General features: G+C 34.5%; 1 protein-coding gene across 1 annotated transcript in view; it reads right to left on the reverse strand.

Annotated features, from left to right (window-relative positions):
* The window catches only part of LOC114331579 (uncharacterized), a 57,835-nt gene that overhangs the window by 29,083 nt on the left and 14,381 nt on the right, over window positions 1-14,371 (reverse strand). The window contains exon 2 of the mRNA XM_028281184.2: window positions 5,894-6,141. Within this exon, the coding sequence (XP_028136985.1) occupies window positions 5,894-6,141 (248 nt within the window). The remainder of the gene's footprint in view (window positions 1-5,893; window positions 6,142-14,371) is intronic.

Here is a 14,371-nt window from a genome sequence, read left to right on the forward strand (position 1 = left end):
AAATTTTCCATTTTAGTGGGCGCTTGTCATTTTTTAATTTAATTTTCCATTTCCAATAATGGTTTTTTCCGATTATAACGCCATCTATCCATAATTCGAAAAAATGTTTCGAATAAAAGTTACTTATTTTTACGTAAGGAATCCAAATCTGCAATAAAAAATGGGGCTTCTATTTAAGATTTTAAAGTAACCCCCCACCCCACCTCCTTGGGGAGTCGTGTTTGGTGCCACTCGATAGATTTTTTAAAAGTATCGAATAAGTGTGTTTTACAGTTTTTCGATCTGATGTTCATTTCGCGAAATATCGCGGGATTCGTATTTAAAATATTAAATTTACCCCCCACCCCTCTCCATGGGAAGTCGTGTTTGCTATCATTCGATAGATTTTTAAAATATATTGAGCACATATTTTTTAGTTTTTCGATCTGTCATTTATTTCGCGACATATTCGCTTATTTCTTGTGAAACTTTGGGACTCATCCATTTCCTTACCCCCTGCTCAAATCGTCAGAGTTTTGAAATATACAATCTTTTGCATGTACTTAACTTACCTTATCTTAATCTGACAATTTCGAGTATTTTTAAGGATAGATTTTTTTTTCGGGCCCCCCTTAACGAACTCCCCTGTGTTAAGAGCCAATATATGGTAGAGGTTCATCTGCAGGGTACCAGGTTTCTCCCATATGCTAATCTGACGCGCTCGAGTAACTGCAAAAATCCCCGCTTGGGCTCCCCTACCATTACAAACATTCGATCGCATCATTCGGTAGACTTAGAAAAATTTTCTGCGAAAAAGAAATCGTTAGCGTCTCAAGTTATTATTAGATGTCCTATTTCAATCTCTTCTTGATTCCTCTTGCTTAATTATAATATAATATATCGCTTCTAAGCGTATCCATATTCGGATCGCCGTGGATTGCGCAGTTATTGGCGCATTGGTATAATAATTTTTTTCCTTTTTTTTTAAGACAAATTCTTGTTATAATAGAATGTTACAATATCAATTTTATTAAATAATTGCTGCAAATTATGGTAGGCCTTTTGTAGAATTTTTTTAACTAGTACATTTATTGCCTTCTTCATCTCTTTCATCTCGCTCTGACTCTACTGTAGACATTTCTGCATTGATCTCTAATAACGATTATAGATTTACTTATTCCTTTTTACAAATATTTCACTATCTAAAATGATCATCTTATTTGTAGTAGTACCTCCATAATCACATGAATATTTTCAATACTACATTTTTAAGACTCGAAAAACGACGTTTTCACTTTTACTATTCAGCAGGTTTAGTATGGTATAACTAGACCCAAACCCAGACATGCAAAGTGAAAGTTATCCTCCAACACCAAATTGTTCTATATGGTCCACCTAATGTTCACAAAAAAGTCACACCATTTTGAGCGTCGGGTTTGGGGGGGGGGGAGAGGGGGGAGAAATCGGTACATTCGTAGTTTTTTACGTTTTTCGTCAATATTTCTAGAACTATGCGGTTTAGCATGAATAACCGTCTATACAAAAATGTTCTACATTAAATTTGGAATAAAAAAAGTCCTATGCATAATCCTTCTAAAATGAACGGTTCAAAAGTTACCGAGGTAGTATAATATAATTGGTCCAAAAAAGGCCTAACCCAGACATCAAAAGTAAAAGTTTTCCTTCAACACCAAATTGTTCTATATGGTCCACATATTGTTCAGTAAAAAGTTACACCATTTTGAGCGTCCGGTTTGGGGGGAGATGGGGGAAAAGTCGAAAAATTAGTAGTTTTTGTAAGTTTTTCGTCAATATTTCTAAAAATATGCTTTAGCAAAAACAATGTTTTATACAAAAATGTTCTACGTGAAATTTAAAACAAAAAAGGTCCTATATATCGTTGTTATAAAATCAACGGTTCCAGAGTTACGGAGGGTAAAAAGTGGAGGTTTTCGATACTTTTTATATTCTTTGGGTAATTTATAGAAATTTTCTTTAACAGGATTGTGTTTTGTAAATAAAATTAGCTATTTCAGTGGTCGATGATATGTTAGTGATAAGCCCTTGAAGAAACGTCAACCTCACCACCCAAAATCATCATCAAATGCCCAGATAATATAAAAAGTATCGAAAACCTCCACTTTCACCCTCTGTAACTCTGGAACCGTTGATTTTATAACAATTATGTATACAACCATTTTTGTTTTAAATTTTATGTAGAACATTTTTCTATAGAAAATTCTTTAAGCTAAAGCATAGTTTTAGAAATATTGACGAAAAACTTAAAAAAAAAAATACTAATTTACCGACTTCTCCCCCATCTCCCCCCCCCCAAACCGGACGCTCAAAATGGTGTAACTTTTTACTGAACAATATGTGGACCATATAGAACAATTTGGTGTTGGAGGAAGACTTTTACTTTAGATGTCTGGGTTAGGCCTTTTTTGGACCAATTATACTATACTACCTCCGTAACTTTGGAACCGTTTATTTTAGAAGGATTACGCATAGGTCCTTTTTTATTGCAAATTTAATGTAGAACATTTTTGTATAGAAGGTTTTTCATGCTAAACCGCATACTTTTAGAAATATTGACGAGAAACCTAAAAAACTACGAATTTACCGATTTCTCCCCCCTCTCCCCCACAAACCCGACGCTCAAAATGGTGTGACTTTTTTCTGAACATTATGTGGACCATACAGAACAATTTGGTGTTGGAGGATAACTTTCACTTTGGATGTCTGTGTTATGCCATTATTTGGATCAATTATATCATACTAGTTGCCTATATTGTTTAAATCATTGTTTTTTTTCTTTTATAATCATTATTCTCTTTGCCCTTATTCTGTGTATTTCGTCTAAGTATTCGTCTGACTGGTTGCCTCATCAGGTCTCTGGCTAGTACATTTGGATATTGTCTCAGTCTGTCTTCGTATTTCTATGCGAGGTTAGTAATTTCTTTTTACTGTTGCAATTTCTAGGTAGCGTCTAATAATATCGCGTTTGTAGTGACTTCATCAAATGAACATTGCAAATATTCTGTTTTTTCCTACTAAGTTTTAAACCTTTTTTCTGAAACGCTTTTCTCCATTGTTCAAGTTCTAAATCGATTTCATGATTTCTTAATAACATCATATCATCAGCTTATATTAAGCATCAGAGACTGTTACTCTACAGTTTTGCTGTTACCTGATTCAACAATATTAAGGTACGTATCCACTATATTCACCAACCTCTTGCACTTCGCGTTCCCTGCAACTGCTCCAATGGATACGGCATGCGCTACTCTACATACAAACCGCCACCGATTGGAGCGCTAACGCGGAGCGCTCACTGTTGCACGGTCCGGGAGCGTGAACGTATCGACTATGTGGAGCAGTTGGAGGAGCGCGAACATAGCGGATACGTGCTTTTAGAATAAATAAATACTTTTTGGTCTCATTTGGTATATTGTTATTAGTGTTAATGTACTACACTAAAAAAAATTTAGTTCGTAATATTGATTAACAGTGATTATTGAATAGTATTTCGTTGTAACAACAATTTAATCTTTTGTTTCAAAGAGCTTTTAGACATTGACGAATGTATTTGGTTATTGTCACAATGAATGAATAATAATTGTGAAAATAACTAGAGTACATTAATCAATAACACTCAATTTATTCAGCCAATAACTTAGTTTCGTATATTTAATAAATTTTGTTAATTCTGTTGCAACGCACTTTCTTGATTTCGTAGATGACAAGCAATTACCTTGGTTTATCGTGACAACGTACAGATTTAATTAAAACAATGTACAAATATTGTTAATATAGAGTAATATATGAGTATTGTATAGAAGTAAACTGATTGTTGTGACAACGAATGCATTAATGAATCTACTACTGCGTTTAATAACCACAATCAATGCGTTCATGGTGACAATAAACGTAGTTGTTGAGACAATAAATGTTTTGCTTGACCACTTGAAATGTAACGGCTTTTCCTTATCGTGATACCCCCAGCTTCTCTGTGTTACCATTGTTTAAAAAATAATTCTTTGTTAAACAATGCTCTTACCTCTGCCGAAGTGCAGAATAATAATTTCATTTCATTTCCAAGTGTAGTCCGTAGTAGAAGGAAGTTTTCCTGTGTCTATTATCGTGAAATTCCGGCCGAATTCTTTTAAATTTTTTTCGAATCCTGAGAAAGCTAATTAGTACTTTTGAAAATTTAAACGGAGAATAAAATATTACAGTACTATCGAGGGTCTGAAGTACCTGAGAACTTCTATAATGATTATTTTAATAAGTCACAGGGGTGAAAAAGAGAAGTATGATTTTTAATTTCAAATATACCATCCAAAGAAACTTTTTGTTTATTCTAAGGGACTTTCAGCCCTCGGTAATAATGTAATCTTTTATTCTGCGTTAAATTTTTTCAAAAATACTTATTGGTTTTCTCAGGATTAAAAAAAATGAATGCGTTTAAAAAGAATTCGATCGAAATTTTGCACCCGCGCTCTCAAAAAGGATTAAAGTGATATACATTTTTGGAATCACTATTTCAAACGTTTTGAAATGAGCTGTCAAATGCCAAATTTACCATTTAAAAAAATCAACGTTATGCCTGTCACCTGAAGAGGGATCGCGTAAAGTTCGAAACATTGATGTTATAATATACTCTGATTATTTTAAAAATTGACCTGTCCGAGCGTTTTGCTTATGTGCTAAAAATAAATAAGTTAATAAGGGGGGGGGAGTGTAACATTTATTCCAGCGCACTGTATAAGTGAAATCATAACATGATTTCTCATATTATGAGAAATCACACAGTGTAAAGTCCATTAGGTTTAGGACAAAAAAAGGGGATTTAAAAAATTATTAATAATCAATATTATACATTGGGCTAATGCATTCAGTAATTATTAATATAAAATACGTTAATAGTAGGAACGAACGGAATTAATTGTAAGAATAAACGGAAATAATTGTAGAAATAAACGAAATACGTTAGGAGAAATAACACTGTTATTGACACAACGAATAATCTTCGTCGGTCAATTAACGACGTTGTTGTTTCAATGAATACTGTTCGTTGACTCAATGAACAGAATTCGTAATATCAATAAAGTGATATTATGGTATACATAATAAATGTTCATCCATTCAATAAACGTAATACATTAGCTCAACTAACGAAAATAATGAATTGATGAACATCGCTTTGTTGTTCCAATAAAACCAAGAATTAGACAAATTTTGTATTGCGTTTGTTGTCTGAATTAACATTTTTATTGATATTACGTACCTTTTTCGTTGAGTGTACTGTAGCATATGTATATAAATGTAGGAAATCCACAAATATGTATTTCAAGAGCACTATAAGAAAGAGCATGTGTTTGAAAACTACTTTTATCCTTACTGGTACACATATAATCTACGGGGTCCCTACAGCCTCTGCCACATCCCGCATTTCGATCTCCACCTTTTTCGGTTGGTCCATTCTTCCTCATTTACGGCCCTCTCATTATTCCTCTGATTCTTTCTTTCTTTCCATTCCAGTGTTCGTCTTTACCCCCCCCCCTTCTTCTGTTCCAAGGAACATAGTTTAAGGCCTGTTTTGGCCATCGTTCCTCATTCATTCGCATTACATGCCCGTACCATATGTAATGAACGTTAAAATAATATTAACTTACATAATGTAAAATCAATGAATTAAAATAATATATAAATCTAATGACCCCGTTTTAGATCAATTCATAAACATAAGCCAAAATAATGGACAACTACTGTATATTTTCAAAATCATTAACGTAAATGATTTTCATAATAATATGAAAATTGATTTAAGATTGACACGTATTTATACGTAGTTTTATAAACGATTTTATAAGAAAATTTAACTTGATTATTTATGTGTGTATGTACTTACCCAGTTATTTGGAACATCCTTAGTAAATTCCTCGAATTTCTCTGGTTCTAATTGTTTCATAGCAAATGAAATTGCGTGGTATTTTGCGTATAGTTTAAAAATACTTGCGTATTGACGAAAATTTAAGGGTATCGATTTGGGATGAAGTTCGAAACCTTTGAACTTGAGATTGTCTAGAACGATTTTTTCCGCTCCCTTTGTGATGTCGGTGTAGTAACATTTTGCTATGTGCTTCACGAAGTTGGGATCTGAACAGAAAAATAATTTTTTTAAATATAACTATGCTATATAATAAATAATATATATTTACTTTAGTTTTTATTGAAATTTGAAGAAATTGTTAAATTTAAATCAAATATTATTACTCCTAGTTTTACAGAAAGTGCAAAGAAAGGAAGACATTCGTCAGTGACCTTTTTGCAAATATTTCTCGAGAAAGTTTTACAAATACGCATAATACATGTGACAACCAATGAAACTGAGGTACCTGTATAATGATATCAGAAATCAGAAAAACAATACAGGAAGCCAAAATAATAAAGCAGCTGGAACAGATTAAATCCCTGCTGAGATATTTAAACTTTTGGACTTAGAAATGGTCTAAGAAACAGTGATGCACTATTTTCTATGCACATAATACAAAAAAGTTGTGAGTTCCGAAAAACATTTATGTCTATTTCCGCGACTGCAAAAAGGTATTTGCCTAAGTACAACACAATACACTTTTTGATTGGATGCAGGCAGCAGGACTTGACCACTACTATATCTTCTCCTTCTTAAAGTGCCTATCCGTTCCGGATGTTGGCTATCATCATGGCTATCTTGACTTTGTTTACCGCAGCGCGGAACAGTTCAGTGGTAGTGGTGTTATACCACTTTCGTAAATTTTGAAGCCAGGAAATGCGTCTTCTTCCCGGTCCTCTTTTACTATTTACCTTCCCTTGGAGAATCAGTTGGAGAAGGCTGTAACGTTCTTGATTTCTCAATACATGTCCTAGATATTCTAATTTTTTGTTTTGATGGTTGTGAGAATTTCACACTCTTTCCCCATTCTACGCAGGACTTCCACATTACTAATTCGGTCAACCCAGGATATAAGTAAGATGCGCCTATAACACCACATTTCAAAAGCTTCGAGCCGATTCATAGGTGCAACAGTTAGTGTCCACGCTTCCATTCCGTAGAGCAGAACTGTGAATATGTAGCTTTTCAACAGACGGTATTTTGTTTTTAATGATATGTCTCGACTGTTGAAAATGGGTCTCATTCTAACGTATGCTGCTTTCGCTTTTATTATTCGCTGTTTAATTTCTATCTAGTGGTCCCATTGACTATTTAAATTCGTACCCAGATATGTATATTGCTCAACTCTTTCGATATTCTGTTGATTGACTGTAAGTTGAGCGTTTAATATTGGTTTTTTACTAATTGTCATAAGTTTGGTCTTCTTTATGTTAAGAGCTAGTCCATATCTGTTGCTGACTTCTGTTATACGATTTGTTAATATCTGGAAATAATTCAGATTATCGGCAAAAATTATGGTGTCATCTGCATATCTAATATTATTCAACCATTCACCATTTATTAATACTCCCTTCGCACAACCGTCTAAAGCTTCCTTAAATATGCATTCAGAGTAAATATTGAATAGTAGTGGGGATAAAATACAGCCCTGTCGTACTCTTCGTTCTATTGCAATTTTATCAGTTAACTGGTCTTCTATTTTGATTTTTGCCGTTTGATTGTAATAAATGTTCCTGATAATTCTTAGATCTTTGCTGTCAATTCCAATTTCTTGCATTAGAGTTAATAATTTGTCATGTTTTACTCTGTCAAATGCTTTCTGGTAGTCTATAAAGCATACGTATATATCACAATTTACATCCCTGCATATCTGAAATAGCACTTGCATAGCAAAAAGGGCCTCCAGTGTTCCCAGAGCATCACGAAATCCGAATTGTGTTCTTGTTAGTTGTTCCTCACACTTTGTATATATTCGTTTGTGAATGACCTTTAGAAATGTTTTAAGTAAATGGCTCATAAGGCTTATAATTCTATAGTCTTCGCACTTTCTTGCATTGGGTTTTTTTGGAAGATTTATAAAAGTTGATTCTAGCCATTTTTGGGGAATTATGCCTGTGTCATATATTTTGTTAAATATGTTTGTCAACCATTTTATGCCGTCGTAGTCCATAAGTTTTAAGAATTCGGAATGAAAATGATCAGGGCCTACTGCTTTACCATCTTTGGTACTTTTGATGGCATACGTTACCTCTTCAACTGTAAGTGGAGGTCCATTTTCGCAATTGGTGTTTGTTGTGATGCCAGTGTTACTTTGTATATCTTGAAAAGTTTTTTCCACGTATTTAATCCAAATATCCCTTTTCTGTTCTATTTCCAATACTATGTTTCCCTGATTATCTGTCAGAAATCCAGTTTTCTTGTGTTTATATAAGCCTGCAGCTTCTTTGATCTTTTTATGGAGGTTAAACGAATCATGTTTTTGTTGTAATAACTCTATATCTGTACTTGTCGAGCTTAACCAATTTTCTTTTGCTATTTTAATAGCCCTTTTAATTTCGTTATTTATTTTGTTGTAGTTATTCTTATTATCTTTAGCTTTTTTTCTGTCTTCCATCATACATAGAATCTCCTCTGTCATCCATTCTTTTTTCTTTGTTCTTTTAGGTCTTAAGTATTTCTCTGATATTTCTTGACTTACTTTGTGTATCTTTTCTAGTTCTAACTCTGTGTTATCTATTTCTGTATGAACCCACGTTTCTTCTTTTAGGCGTTTTTGTACCTTTTCGTTTATGTTTTATTTTTCAGTTGATTAATATCGTATTTCCGAATTTTTGGTCTTTGAATTTTCTTTAAACTAAGTTTCATTTTGGCGACAAGTGGATTGTGATCCGATTTTATGTCGGATCCCGGGTACGTTTTTACAGATGTTATAGAGTTTCTAAATCGTTTGCTGACAAGGATATAGTCTATTTGATTTCTTACTGTGTGATCTGGAGTATCCTGAGGAGATTTCCACGTATACAGTCGTCTTGGAGGAAGATCATAAGAGGTGTTTGTGACTACGAGCTGTTCTTCAGTGGCAAATTCAATCAAACGGTCTCCACGTTCCTTACGTTCTCCTAGCCCAAAGGATCCTACTAAATTTCCACTTTGTCCTTTGCCAACTTTGGCATTAAAGTCGCCCATATACTAAGTCACTACTATATAAGACTGCTAAAATATTTATATTACAAACAAGGATCCTATATCTAAATTGAAGCTTTTTGTACTGAGTAACTACCCATCAAATGTAGAGTACGACAGGGTATGTTTTGTCACCCAATATTTTTAATCTATACTGTGAAGAAATCTTTAGGAAGGTCATTAGGGGGGCTGTGGAGAATATATAATATTATTACTATTACTACTACTACTACTACCACTACTACTACTATTACTACTACTACTATTACTACAACTACTACTATCGGTTTACAGCGTTCTCCGACTCCTAACCGCCATTCTTCTGTGTTTAACCATTGATCTGGAGAGATTTCTCTTTCCTCTAGTTCTCTTTCAATTCCTTTCCTCCAGCTTTTTCTCGGATTTCCTCTTTTCCTTCTCCCTTGTGGTGTTCATATCAACATAAGCTTAGGAATCCTGTCATCTGGCATTCTGTGTACATGGCCGTACCATATTAGTTGTTTTGTTTTTATGTTATCAATTATTGTATGCATGACTCCCAGCATATCCCGTTTTCTCTCATTGGGTATCCGATCTCTTCTTAATTTGCCTGCTGCTCTTTTCCAGAAGTCTTTATCTGTTCGTAGTAGTATTTTCTCTGTTCTTTGTTTCATTGGCCAAACTTCACTACCATATGTGATTACACTTTTAAGTATGGTATTTAATATGAGCTGTTTATTCGCTTTAGATATTGTTTGTTCCCACAAAATGCCGTTCATTTTGGATAAGGCTTTTCTGGCCTGTATGTTTGTAGCAGCATCAGGTGTTCCATCTTGAGATATATCCATAGAAAATTAGTTGTCTTCCCTATTTAAGGATGACATGTAAAAGGGAGTAAAACTAGGCTGAGAAGTAATGAACAATATCAGATGCGCTGACGATCCAGAAAATTATCAATATCTTCAGACATTACTAAATCTAGTCAGTGAAGCAAGTGATCGGAGATGCCTTAAATTTACCGATTAAAATTTTAGTTAACAATAACAAGATATTATTTCTCTAATGGTGAGAAGATAGAACGTGTAAAGTATTTTAAATACCTTAGAAGTTGGTACCCAAATGTAAATTGTTACTTTGATAAAAAGATAATAACCAGGATCGAAATATCATGTAGGATTTTTATGAGCTGGAAACCAGTTTTATGTAACAGAAATCTATCCATACGTATTAGTAAGTAGGTCTTAAAATGTTATGAGTAGTCTATCCTATTATATGGTTATAAGACATAGACACTAAAATCTACAATGTTAAAGAAGTTAGAAGCATTCGAATTGTGGTGCTATTGACGGATCCTAAAAATCTTGCGGGTTTCGCACACTTCCATTTAAATTGTTCTACTAATTCTTCTTAAGATCCGATTTTAGAGGAGATTTTGGCCACATTTTTAGAGGACCTATATACCAGCTACTTTGCCTTATAATCCATCTACAAGGAAAAGTGGAGGTAAAGAAATAAATTGATCGAAAGAAAAATTCATAGCTACGTAATATTAGGCAATGAAACTAGATTTCCACAAGTAAATTCCACAGTAGAAGAAAATGAAAACTAAATTCCTAAGTGGTATCAAAATTCTAATTATTCATCATCATCTTTGTTCCTCTTTCTTTTTCACTGTCCAACATTCAGTTCCGTATATCATAGCCGGTCTTATGGCTGTTTTATAGAATTTTCCCTTCAACTTCATTGGAATTTTCCTGTCACACAGCACACCACTCGCTTCCTTCCATTTCATCCACCCACCCCTAATTCTACTCCATGCATCTCCATCTATTTCTCCATTACTCTGTAATACCGATCGCAGGTACTTAAAACTATTGCTTTTTACAATCAGTTCACCATCCAAAGATACCATTTTATTGGTAGTAACTCCATCTTTAAATTAACATTGCAAATACTCTGTCTTTGTCCTACTAAGTTTTAAACCTTTTTTCTCCAGAGCTTGTCTCCACTTTTCCAGTTTTTGTTCTAAGTCTCTTTCACTATTTCCTACTAACACGACATCATCAGCATACATTAAGCACCATGGAACCTTACCTTGTAGTTTCGCTGTTATCTGGTCCAAAATTAATGACAATAAATACGGACTAAGCACCGAGCCTTGGCGCAATCCTACTTTCACATGAAATTTATCAGTCTCTCCCACACCTGTCCTAATACTAGTCGTTACTACCTCATACATATCTCTCACAATCTTTACATATTCACCAGGGACTCCTTTCTTATTGAGTGCCCACCACATAATCTGTCAAGAACTCTATCGTATGCTTTCTCAAGATCAATGAATTTGCATCTGTTGTTGATCTGCCTTGCATACAGCCAAACTGATTCTCGGATATTTCGGTCTCTTCACGTATCCGACTCTCAATTACTCTTTCCCATATTTTCATGGTGTGGCTAAGCAGTTTTATAGCCTTGTAGTTTGTACATTGTTATATTTCCCTTGTTTTTGTAGACAGGTACTGGTATACTGCTTCTCCATTTGTCAAACTTCCATAACTCTATTAAATAAACCTGCTAGCCACCTTGCTCCTGTCTCTCCCAATGCTCTACGTGCTTCCCCAGGAATATCATCTGTATCCTACCGCTTTTCCTTTCTTTATTTTTTGAAGCGCTTGAGCCACTTCCTCGTTTAGTATTACTGTCTCCGTTGACTCTACAGGCTGACTGTCAAATTCTTCATTTAATAAGCTGTCAAAGTACTGTGGAATTGTAAATATTTTACCTTAATTTTGGAGACTCCTCTATATATTTTTTTCTTAATTATTAGTAGAAACACGAAAACAAGCGGCCGTCCCTTAGGGACAGCTGTGTGGGCGTATCTAATCGATGGGTAGTTTTAGTGAAAAGGTTGTGTTTATTTTCAATCGGTAAGATAAACAAGTAGCTGGCTCGACTAATTTTTATAGTTTTAGTTTATTGGAAAAAGTCGGCAGGTCGGTAGATACTTTGAACCAATTTTAATAGGCTAGTTCCCTCGAAAGCGAATTAACCCATAAAAAGGGGAAGATTAGCAGTAAGTAAGAAAATTTTGGTTGTGTGGGAAGGAATACAAGCAGTCGATTTTAACATCATAAACGCGACGGACGTGTTCTTGGAGATAATAGTTAGAAAAAGACGAATTAAGACGTAGGTACTTATATTATGACAAGCCGGGTATAATATTGTTTAGACGCAATTACTTATCTCTAAATACATTTCTTTTTGTAAGAACAAGAACTCGTAAAATTTTAGTCGCAATTACACAAATACTTTTACATTTCGTCAATTTAATAGTATCAATAATTTAGTTTACTATTTTATTAATTAAAACTGTTAAACATCACACGGACTTTTATTACGATTGTCTTTAACGAATCCCATATTACTTTCTCCATCTCCTTTTGGCATCCTTTTCGTGAACTAGTATTTTATTATTTTCATCTCGGATACATCTAATCTGATTAAAATCTTTTGCTTTCTTTGCTCTCTGTTTGGCTATTTTATATATCTTCGTTTCGCCTTCCTTGGTATCAAGTTAATCGTATAGTTTTGAATACGCTTCTGCTTTGGCTTTTGCTACTGCTACTTTCGCTTCCTTTTTCTCCACCATATAGTTTTGAAGATCTGTGTCGCATCTAGTTTCTTGGCACTTTTTATATAATTTTCCCTTTCCTTTTATTTTTCCTTGTACTTCGTTTGACCACCACCAAGTCTCTTTATCCTCAAACTTTTTTCCTGACGTTTTTCCAAGTATTTCAATAGCAGTCTCTCTAATACTAATGGCCGTTTTTCTCTAAATTGTATTAGGGCTTCCTTTCATGTTCCAACATATTTTGTCTACTATTCCTTCTCTGAATAGACCTTCTTTCTCACCTTTTAGCACCACCACTTCATTTTTTGTGGTCCTCTTCAATATTTTGGTTTAGCTTCACTTTATACTTCAACGTCCAGAACAAGCAGCTTATGTTGTTGGCTTACTGTCTCACTAACTATTACCTTGCAGTCCTTGCATTCACGTATATCTTCTTTCCTTATCATAAAATAGTCTATTTGGGATTGATGTTGTTCACTTTTGTACGTAATAAGATGAGTTTCTCTCTTTTTAGAAAATGTGTTAACAATCGCCATATCTAGTGCTGTTGCTAATTCAAGCACATCATCTTCAGCTTCATTTGTGGTTTCAACTCCTAATCCCCCATGTATTGCTTTGTATCCTGCCTTGGCTTGGCCTACATGTGCATTGAAATCACCTCCCATTATAACTTTCTCCTCTGACGGAATATCACTCAGGACGTCTCCTAATTGGTCATGGAAAGCTCTTCTTTTATTCTCACCCAGACGTGTTTGAGTAGCATCCACACACACAACATTCAATACCTCCTTATCAATTACAAATTTCACTGATATCATTCTATCACTTGTTCTTACAACTTCCACAACGTTATCTTTCATTTCACTATCAGCAATTATACCAACTCCATTTCTAGTGTGACTTCTCCCCGCGTACCACAATTTGTATCTTCGTCTAGCTCTTTCGCGCTTTGTCCTTTCCACCTAGTTTCTTGAATACAAGCAATTTGAACTCTCCTTCGTTTGAGCGCATTTACTAACTCCAGACTCTTACCTGTAAGACTACCAAGATTTCACGACCCTATCCTGATTTTTCTAACCTACAATGGTGTTCCCCCTGAGACAGTCCTCACCCGGAAATCTGAACGGAGGCTCATTTTACTTCCGGCATATTTTACCTCAGAAGATGCCATCATTTCAGTATAAGTTTTTATATAATTGGAGAAAGTCTTTTCATTATTATTATGGCCTGAAAAGGTTTTGTTTGGACATTTGATGCCTAAATGCCTTTTCTAACAGCACCATACCCTGCCCTGCACGTTTAGCCAATACACCACCAATGCAACCAAAGTGCAGTATTACACCACACCCGCCTGAATTTTTTTGTATAGGCCAGGATCCCTACTGTAAGGACTGCCCTATAAGCCAATGTATTGTTGCCCGTATCCCGCCACTAGGAGGTACGTACTTTATTCGGGATTCTCGAGAATCAAAATTATAATTATTGTTTTTGTAAATTCTCAGATTTTAAACAGTAAAAAGTACTTTATGACCAGAATTGTGGGACCCCACATCGCACCTTTTGGGGAATAGTTTATGCAGTTGAAAAAAAAAGGAAGACGATAATTTAAATTTGGAAACAACACAGTGGAAAAACAAATCATGAAAACATGCTACGCGGAA

This window comes from Diabrotica virgifera, chromosome 5, assembly GCF_917563875.1.
Source record: "Diabrotica virgifera virgifera chromosome 5, PGI_DIABVI_V3a".
Lineage (NCBI taxonomy): Eukaryota > Metazoa > Arthropoda > Insecta > Coleoptera > Chrysomelidae > Diabrotica > Diabrotica virgifera.